Below are 10,544 nucleotides of genomic sequence, written 5' to 3' on the forward strand. Positions count from 1 at the left end.
TGGAGGGTGTGGGCCTGTGAGGCACAAGCTGAACCACGTTGGTTAGAGCACACTTGGGTTCCAAGGATAGTGGGGTTTATTTTTCATGCCAGGTTTATTTATGTATGATTCACCATCCCCATTCAGTAAAGCTCACTGTGTAGTGTGAGTTTAAAGAGTCTGACAAATAACGCAGGCACTGGTGTGACTTCCTCAACAGCCAGGACCGAGAACATTCTTGTCCCCTGGGAAGTCCTCTGTGCCTTTCATGGGCATGCTTGCCCCCCACTCGCGTCCACATAGCGGCCCCTGGTCATCTGGTTTTTGCTGGCAGTAGAGTGTCAGTGAGGTTTCTCTGACCTTCGGACCCAAGTCAGAAGATGAACTCTTTCAGTGTTCTGTGGCCTGTCTCAGAGTTGTAAATATACCATATTTGCAGTTGATTAAAAACGTCAGTGAATGAGTGGTCAAGGGGCGAGCGGCTCAGTGTCTCTAAGAAAACTGCTGTGAGTTACTGTTGATTCAGAGAGCGCAACCTGACGTCAGAGGTGTCCAGTGGACGTGTGGTAACGTATCAGCTCCCCGAGAGGCGAGCATTTTTGAGTGTTGTGTGTTTCCGAAGAGTGTGTGTGAGCTTGTGGAGTTATACTGTGTTCTGGATTTCAGCAGTCACCTGCCCCTGATGTGTAATCAGACGCAATGCATTACAGAGAAGACGGAAAACCCTTCAATCACTGGATAGCTTTTCCCATATTTATCTAACTGCGCACAGCAAGCTGTTTAATTCGTACTTCTAACACTCCATATATCTTGTAGCAGATCTGACGTGACAGCGATGCTTAGCACCAAGATCATGAAGTCCTCAAAATCCAGCTTATTTTCTGCGTGTTCATCAAGTTCAGAAAGGACCTCTCGGTAGGATGACTTGGATTCTTGTCCCTGTGAGAAGGAAGAAGAAATAAAAGCCCAATTTGCTCTGTAAACCTTGGCTTTGTAGATCATAAGCGAAAATACACCTGTTATGAGCACTGACAACATGGCAAGCGGCCACGGGCACTACCAGCCAGCCCCGTGTACTAAATCGTGTGTGGGTTATCTGATTGACATCTCACGGTGGCTTTGCTGAGTGCTGGGTGTTAGTCCCAGTCCCATTCTAGAGACGCAGCACTGCTGAGGATCCTGGAAATGTCCCTGAGCTTGGCAGAGCATGGCGCAGGGCCAACGTCTGTGGGCTGACTTACCCAGTTCCAGAGCCCATGCTTTCAGTTGCTAGGCTATCCGGCCTTCCACTGAGCACAGGCATTTCTATGCTTTCAGCTTTTCGGACTACAATCTCTTTGTTATGGGAGATGTCATTTCTGTATCCTTCTGAACTATAAGATTATCCAAAAATACAGAATAAACTATGCTTAAAGAAAGCGTGCTTTTTGGAAGATTGCTCAGCATTTACTGTGAGATACTAAATCAAATCTAAGTTCATAGTCCTGACAAACACATCGAAGGAAAGCATATGGACAGCACATAAATGCAAAGGTTTTTCAGTTTCAAAGTACAGTTTAGAGCTGTGACATTCAAAACACAAAGGTCATTTGATTCACTCTTATACTGAACTGTGTTTTCTTTCGTTCAGCTTCAAATGCTTGTCCATCTGCTAGCTGTGAAGATGCACCGCAGCAGGGACTGAGGTGACTGAGTGATGGCGCGTCCCTTTCCTGGGCTTAGATCCTCTCTTGCGTCTCTAGGCTGGAGACCCAGCTGCACCATGGAGAGGGATAAAGGGGCTCTGTGTGCTCCCTCCAGGACAGCTGCTGCTATTTGGAAAGTGTGCGTTTCCAAGACAAAGACAGGCATTTTCTACTGTAGTGGGCAGGCACTTCATTCCTTGAAGGCCTCATGGGTGGGAGGCTTGGCTCTTCTCTCTCCCTCTTCTTTTCTCCTTCTCTTCTCCTCCTCCTCCTCCTTCTTCTGTCTGCAGAGTGTAAGTTTACAGAGCTGGCGGAGTCCTCTTGGGGTGTGGCCAGTCGCTGTTTTCATATCTTCTTAGCAGGCCTGTCGGTGTGACTTCCATTACATCTGGCTGGTGATGGGTGTTAGGGGCCCCAGCATTATGTCCAGCCCTATGAAGAAGGCGTCCCCTTTGGGGCCTACATCTCAGCTGAAAGGTCTGGTGCAGTTTACCAGAGACCTCTGAGAGCAGATTCGGGTGGAAGCCCAGTTGGGAGGGAAGTGGGCTTCTAGCTTTGCCACCGACTGGAGGGCACACACCTGCCCGAGGGAATGCCACGGGCCTGGCAGCACCTGGCATATCTCTACATGCTTGGTGTGTAAACGACCACCACTGATGCTGAGGTTGTCCCAGCGTGACTGCCCCTGGGGTCCCCTGAAATTTGGCTCTGCCTTCTGCCGCCGCTCGTCTCAGGGGTGCTGCTGCACTCAAGCCATGGTGTGTGCTGAACAGACTGCTGCCTTTCTTGGGCATGGCTTGCCCTGGGGACAGCAGGCTGAAGAGACCTCTCCTGAAGACCGGTCCAGGGCTTCCTTCCGATGGTTCCACAAGTGTGCTCTGTTCTGCCAAGATGAGGGATTCATTTCCAGGCTTTGAAAAGGCCCTTGGAGGTTTTCTGGGCCCTTGGAACAGGGGCTCTTCTTCTCTGGGCTGGGCCATTTGTTCTGGATACAGAGGCAGGGGGATACTACAGGCTCTGTTAACACACTCTTTCTTCAAAGATCCCCTCAAACTTTTCATCTCTTGCCAGATTCTGTTTAATTTGTATGGCCTCAAATAATCTTTCCTTAAAAGTATTTAAAAAATGATGCATGTATAATTTAGAATCTTTAGAAAGATGTTTATATAAAAGAGTAGATAACCTTTGACCCCATTCCCCAAAGATAGATGGCCGTCTTCGCATTTCCTTTCGGTTACCTGCCTAACCACCCTACACTAGCCACGCATGCAGACCCACACTTGGACCAATCCTAGATCCACAAGAAGCTGTGCCCTGATCCAGCTCTGCCCTGTTGTGGACATCTCATGTAACTTGGCAGACTTAAGCTGAGTGAGTGTGTGTGTGTGTGTGTGTATGTGTGTGTGTGTGAGAGAGAGAGAGAGAGAGAGATGCATACACATACGTGAGCATAGTTATCTTTTATGTCTCAAAATGGATATAGGGACAGCTTCTGTATCTTTTCTTGCTCTGTCCACCAATGATGCTGGTGCTTGGGGCTCCCACGGAGCCTTCTCTATTTCTTGCTCATCCCCCCGGGCCAGTATTTTCTAAAATATGAACAAATGTGGATGGTAAAATGTAATGCAACTTTAGAGGGTGTAAGACTAAATATCAAGTTAGAATGAACAGTTATGTATCTAGTCCTTCACTATAATCTTCCACTTTTATATCTGCTGGTCTGTTGAAACAATTAATGCTTACATTTTTTTCTCTCTTTTTAATTTTTGACCAACTTTTCATGCTGAACTAATTTGAAGACAGCATGCAATATAACCACCATTGTTGAATTCCTATCATTTTGTTTAGTGAAATTCTGTATTTTTAATGTTTTCTTAAACTAGTTTTTGTATTCTCTTTAAAAAAATTAAAAAATTCTGTTTCACAAAAAAGTTGAAGATGATGAAGTATTCTTATAAGTAAACATACTTAAGTATAGAAGAAAGTGCAAAGAAAAAGCTTGAAGGAAATGATACTGTATGTTGTAGGCCCATGTAGGCTAAAGATAAATATTGAGAAAGGTGCGGCCATGACTTAGTCCCTTCCCCCAGTGGCTGTTTTGTACTGCTGACTCTTCTGTGTTTCACACGCAGATGTCTGGGCCAGCCTTCTGCTCACACATCCCGCTGCTCTCTTCATTTCCCTGCTTGAAAGTGTCAAGGCTTCCCATTGGAGTCTTCATGACCCCTCTGAAAGTGTCAAGGCTTCCCATTGGTGTCTTCATGGCCCCTCCGAAAGTGTCAAGGCTTCCCATTGGTGTCTTCATTTCCCTGCTTGAAAGTGTCAAGGCTTCCCATTGGTTTCTTCTTGTCTCTCCCCCCCCCCACAACGTGTCAAGGCAGTTTCCAGGTGGACTCTCCCTAAGGCAGTCATCCCTTCCTCCCTCCTCCCTGCTCTCCTGCCTCAAGTCTGCTGACCACAGGCTTCGCCCTGTCTGGGAGTGGAGCGACACCTCTCATTTCTTCTTCCCTCAGGAATGGGAACGTCACTGCTGCATTTCTCTTCCGATGTTTCCAGCGTCACAGCTACTCCATTTTCAGATTCTGCTCATTCTGTTTCCCAAACGTCTCCTCTACTTGTCTTCCTCCTCCTCACCACTCTGGCCCTGCGCTCATCCTCTGTTGCTTGGGCTGCATCTCCATAGTTACACCTTTCCTGCCCCACCCTCGCTTGCTCCCAGTTAGTGTGTTTTCTTCTGCCTTGCCCTGCTCCCCAGCTGTAGAATGTCACTTCTCTGGACCTGTCTAACCGTGCCTCTCACAAGGGTTTAGTCCCCTCCTCTTCCTCCTCTTCCCCCTCCCTTTTCCCCTCCTTTTCCCCCTTCCCTCCCCCCTCCTCCTGTTCCTCCTCCTCCTCCTCCTCCTCCTCCTCCTCCTCCTCCTCCTCCTCCTTTGTGGTATGAGGGATCAAGCTCAGGACCTTGCATTGGCCAGGCAGGTGCTTGAGCCACTGAGCTATAACTTGCCCTACCCCCGCCTTTTACCAGTACTGTTCTCACCTTTCCAGTCTCCTGCTGGCCTCTGGGCCTGTGCATCTGCCATTCTCTCTGCTTGGCACAACACCATTCCCACTACTTCTTGCCTAGTGAATGCTGAGCTCCCTTCACTTCTTTGCTAAATCCCGATTTTCCAAGAGTCATTCTGTGACTGCTTGCCCTAGAACGGTCCCTTCCTTTCACTCTCGTTGCATGCCCTATTTCTTCATGTCCTTCAAATATTTCTGATCGCTTTTCCAGCATATTTCTTTACTGGGCTGTTAGCTTTTCATTGCGTTACATCTGGCACTCAGCTCACTGCCTGGTGTAGAGCGGGGATCAGTAAATGTTTGTTGGTTGAAGTGACACAATGGTAATGACCTAGAGCTGCTGGCTCCTGGGCCAGCCATTGTGGTGTGGCCCTCAATCTCCTACCTGTGTGAAATTCTGGAACTGGGCCTGCAGCAGAGTTTTTGCAGCAGCTCTTCCAAGTTTGCCATCAGGGTCAGAAGAGTTTCTGAAGACCAGAGCAGCAGTAGCAATGGCTTTCTCCAGGTCTGAGCTCTTCTTCAAAGCTGTGGGAGAAGAAATCCATGACACAGTGCCCTGGGACATAATGACTTCCTAGGCATGGGATATTTCTGTCCAGGGACAGAGGGGAGCAGGTTTGGAAGGTGTGCACCCATCAGACCTCGTCCTTGGCCATTGGCACTGCCTGGGAGGGGGGCATGCCAGATATTTGACTCTGCAGCTTTAAACAATGGAGAGCACCAAAAATTTTTTAGTAGCAGTTAGAAATCATAAAATTGGGTTCAGATTTAGGCTCTGCCTGCTACATGACCTTGGGAAAGCACACACCTCTTGAAGTACTGGTTTTCTGAGCTGTAATTTTATTCATTTATTCAACAAATATTTATAAGCGTTAGTCATCTTTCCCGGGGTGGGGCCAAATGCCTGACTCTCAAGACCTTAAGGAGGAGAGGTGGATTTTGGCTTCTGGTTTCAGAGACTTGAGTTCGAGGGTGGCTGGCTCTCTGGAGGGATCATCACGACAGAGGGGCAAAGCAGAGGAGGGCTGCTCTGATCCTGGGGGCCAGGTAGCAGAGAATGGCAGGGCCAGAGAAGGGAAGATGGGGACAAGCGCTCTCCACAGGCCCAGACACTCACAGACAGGGCGTCCGCTCGTGATTGGAGCATGAGCGTGCCACAGCTGAGCCGGTGCTCAGGAGGTGGGTCTAGTCGGTGGCGAGGGCTGCGGAGAGTGTGACCTGGAGGCTCTCCTCTCCCTCCTGGACCCCTCTGTCTTGTTACCTGGCAGCCATGACGCAAGAGCCTTTCTTCCCCCAAGGCCCTTCCGCGGTGCCTGGAGCCAGCCAACCACACAAGGATTGAAGCTTCTGCAGTGTAAACCAAAATCACTCTCTCCTCCTCTAAGCTGTGGGTGTTGGGTATTTCGTCCTAATGATGAAGAAAATGACCAAGACACCCCCCAACACAAGGGCTCTTTTGCTTCTCTTATTTTCTATTTAATCTGTAGCACAGAGAGAGTGCTTCACAAGTATTTGCTGAGTGAATGGCTGCAAAAACTGCGGTTTCAACTTATTCCTCCTTGATTTCCTTCTTGGTCTCCGGTTCTTCACCTTACGCTAGTCTTGACTGGTGCTTTACACTTCTGATTTTTTCATGCTTGACCAGCAGTTGACACTGAATCTTCTACAGAACTCCAGTCTCAGAAAATCCCTTGCTTATTTGAGCTTTATTTTTAGCTTGTTCTTTGTCCATTCTCAGCCACTTGTTCCTTCCACCCGTGCCACATCCAGAAAACCCTGGGTCTCATTGTCTGCTCTTCAAAACACATCCTCCCTTCAGCTCTTGCCCTGCCTTTTGGAAGGGGTGTGTGTTTGAGGTGGAAGTGTCCAGTACCTTGGTCTTCGTTTCCTTATGATGACCCTGAATTTAAGAAGCCGAAGAACAATCTCTGTTTAGTATAGCTTTGTTTTTAAGAAGCGAAGTGTTTGCAGGAAACACATGAATTCCTTAGCAGGTAAATACTTCCATAATTTGACCCAATTGATTCATTTATTAGCAATCGAGAATACGTAGGTAGGACGTTAGGCTCAGCGGCTGTACTGGCCTCAGAAATCTGTGGGAGGACAGGAAGCGTCAGGTCCCTGCTTGCTGCGCCCTCCTGGGTCCAAGCACAGGGGATGTTCAGGTAGTGGTGGAGCTCGCAAAAGGTGACACATATTTTCCTTGTTTAAGGCTTCATAAACCCTTTGGGGTAGGTACTGTTTATCTCTTAATTTTACATTTTAGAAACCTGGGCGTAGAAAGACAAAGTAACTCAATTTCAAATTGCTGAGAAGCAGGAAATGAAGACATCCAGACTCCAGCCGTTGCAAAATAACTGCAACGTAATCCCTCCGTGCCTGTAGATCCAGATGTTTTCCAGCCCTTCGAGGAAGTTGGGGTCTGGTTGCACTCGAATTATGACTCTATCTGGACGAACTAACTTCTTACCCTTCTCCTGTCTCTTTTCTCCAACTATAAAATAGCGTATACTTGGGGTAAAAACACAGCCTAGGAAATATTTGAAATAAAAGACAACTAAGACCTCTGTCTTACCACTACAGATACTATTTTGTAAGCCTTCTTAGTTCCTTGTTTCTGTGGCTTGACTTCCTTGAATGAGCCTGGCGGCTTGCCTCAGAAGGCTTTCACCACGTGCCGGGTAGATTTGCGAGCTGCAATGTGAAACACGGTAATGGGGAGCGCGACTGCACACGCGCGGGACTGCTGGTCCCTTCTTGGTGTTTTCACTGGCTGTCGTGACTCTGGGACAGGGAGGTCGGGAGGCTGCTCAGCCAGGCCAAGCACTGCCCTCCCCTGCTATTTGCGCTCTCCCTCGTCGTAATCTGGAACCAGTGAATGTGTGCAGTTCCCTGCCCGCCCTGCCTTGGTCTATACTTTATGGCTCGTGTTTAGTGCTGGGCCCCATGTAAAGGATTATCTGGAGCAGAGAGTGTCGGAGGAGTGGTCCCTGTCATCCTGGAGCTTGTGTAGGAGGGACAGCAGTGACCAGTGGTTCTGGAGCTCATACTGCACACCCCACGCTGCTGCGTGGGGCCGATGGGCATGGGTCAGCTCAGTTAACCCTGGCGGTCCTTGGAGGCAGGTCCCAGGGTCACCCCCACTGTATGGGTAAGGAGGCTAAAATGCTGCAGTGATCAACTTACACAGCCAGCCCGGTTCCTCACCCTAACACACAGCACCTCTAGGCATTTTTCAGGTAATATATTTTGCAGCGCCCTTGTGCACAACCCCAGAGGGAGTGGCTTTGCCTCCTTTCCCTTTTATAATTTCCTAAAGGACAGTCTCTCCAGCCTTTGCACTTAAATGCTATTTCTGTTTTATTTTCTCCATCAAAACTTCCCCTCAAAAAATATGATACATAATCATAATTTTTTGGCAGCCACATTAAAAAAAACTAAAAAGAAACAGGCAAAATTAATTTAATAAAATATGTTAACTTAATAAAAATGTATCACCTCAATAGATAATCAAGGTGACCAAGTAATTGAGAGATTTTACACTCCTTTGTATTACTAATCTCTCAGATCTTACACTTTCTTCCCCCACATCCTCACTACTCCAGCACCTTGGAGCTCCACATGGCTGTGGCTCCTGCTACACGGTGCGGTTCTAGGTGGGGCGCTCCCTGAAGGCAGTCATCACACCTTAACTACCTTGGTGTTTCTTCCCAGGCCCTGCTGCTAAACTAAGCTGATTGATCTTCAGAACAACTCTCCATCCCGTCTTGGGAACATAGAGCATTAAACATTAAGTACTTGATACAAGGAGTTCCTAACAATTAGCGTCCTAGAAATTCCTCATCAGTATAGTGAAATGTCAGAATATTAGGCAAAGTTCTGAAATAACTGCAGCATAATCCCTTGGTGCATGTAGATCCAGGTGTTCTCCAGCCCTTTGAGGAAGTTGGGGTCTGGCTGCACTCTGAATTATGACTCTATCTGGACAAACTAAGTTTAGAAAATGAAAAAGTTCATTTTAGAACTTTGATATTAGTTACTTTTTGACCAAAGTGCAGCCCTACAGGAGCGAAGTCATTCACCCAATTATACAGGCAGTTAGGGCAGAGCCTACAACTAGTCAACTCTCTGCTCCGTCCTCCCCAGCCCAGTGGGTGTCCCAGTACTCCACATGATGGCTGATGGAACCAGCCTGCATAAGAGATGTTGAACTACGTCAGCTCAGCAGTTCCATAGCGTGGGCATGGAAGGCTATAGTGCAGCTCGTCAGCTGGATGGTGTGAGAGGAAAGGAGCAAAGACCCATCTCCTGGCTTCCCGCACTTCTGTGGCCTCCTGATGGTGGACTCGTGGGGTCACTGCAGTGAGCTCCGAGTCTGTGACTGGATCCTCTGGTCTCCTGTGTGTAGACACCCTCTACCCTTCCTCGTCTGACTGCACGGCTGTTGTAAGTCAATCTTGTAAATGCATATACATTTGTGTACCTTGCGTTATGTCTGTTTTCCTCCTAAGCATTGACTGATACACTCCAATACTTCTCAAACTCCCTGCAAAGCTACCATGGGCATTTGGGTGCATTTGTACATGTCCCTATTCCCTAAGCCCCGGGGGGTCGTAAGCCAAGTAGCCCGCAGAGATCATGTCAGCTTAGTTCCATGAGCTCTGGCTGCTTTCAGTAAATGATGCTCAATGACATACTCCCAAGTAAAGATGAGCCCCAGATCTCGTGGGAACAGCATGCAGAAGCAGTCCAGTTTTAGGAGCCTGGTGCAAGAACTGGGGTGGGGTATGGAGCTCCCCAACCACGGGAGGAGAAGCCTTGTTAAAAGTGTGGTGGCATACGTCTCAGAAGCACCCGGAATTGTGTGAAGTGACACAGGGGAAGCGTCTGAGGCCACAGGCACCACGAGGGCTTTCTGTTTAGAACTCTACAACACAGGAAGTATTAGCAGAGATCAACGACTGGGATGACATCAAACTAAGCTTCACAGCAAAGGACACAAGAGTGAAAAGACGACCTATAGAATAGAAAAAGAAATTGTCCAGCTGCTCTTTTGATAGAGGACTAATGTATAAAGAATACACACACACACACACACACACACACACACTCTAAGATGTAAAGGATGAAAAACATTAACCTCCCCAAACAAATGGCCCCATCAAAACATGGGAAAGTGAACTGAATAGACAGACACCTCTCAAAAGAAGTACAAGGGGCCAAGGAGTACGTGAAAGGGTACTGGCTGTCTTCAGCATTAGGGACATGCAGATCAAAGCAGCTCTGAGGCCCCGCCTCACCCAAGTCGGAAGGCCAGGCGTCAGGAGCGCAGGACACAAGACGTGCTGCCCAGGGTGTAGGGAAGCGGAGCCCCTACACAGCGCAGGGGCACGTAGACCACACTGTGGAGATCAGCATGTGATCCCTTGAAGCTGCACTGGAGCTCCGCCCGCGCCGGCTGCGTCTCCTGGGTGTGCGGCCAAGGAATGAAAGGCGCCACGCTCCAGAGGCACGCGGGCGCCTGAGCAGCTCAGTCCAGGGCACCTAAGCTTTGCAAGCGCCTCCTGTGCCCAGCAGCAGATGAACGGGTGAGGGACATGCAACGCGCACATAGATACCAGATACATACACAGGTATTATTTAGGCTGGAACAAGAATGACGTACTATGTGCAGGAAAAGACATGGAACTTGAGATCATAATTCTTAGTAAAATGGGTCAGACAAGAGCAAGGTAATATAGCATGATCTCTTATGTGGGAAGCTTAAAATATAAATAAGCGAGTAAAATAAAAGAGAGATGGCAGGAAACAAGAAAG

At 48.2% G+C, this 10,544-nt stretch overlaps 1 protein-coding gene across 1 annotated transcript in view; it reads right to left on the reverse strand.

The window, feature by feature from the left end:
* Positions 1-338: 338 nt before the first annotated feature.
* Positions 339-10,544, reverse strand: part of Sntn (sentan, cilia apical structure protein) — a 12,264-nt gene continuing 2,058 nt past the window's right edge. The window contains exons 3-4 of the mRNA XM_023704995.1: positions 5,113-5,252; positions 339-918 (exon numbers count right to left, since the gene is read on the reverse strand). Coding sequence (XP_023560763.1) covers positions 760-918; positions 5,113-5,252 — 299 coding nt within the window. The 3' untranslated portion in view covers positions 339-759. The remainder of the gene's footprint in view (positions 919-5,112; positions 5,253-10,544) is intronic.

The sequence above is a fragment of the Octodon degus genome, unplaced genomic scaffold, assembly GCF_000260255.1.
Source record: "Octodon degus isolate 3935 unplaced genomic scaffold, OctDeg1.0 scaffold00210, whole genome shotgun sequence".
Classification (NCBI taxonomy): Eukaryota; Metazoa; Chordata; class Mammalia; order Rodentia; family Octodontidae; genus Octodon; species Octodon degus.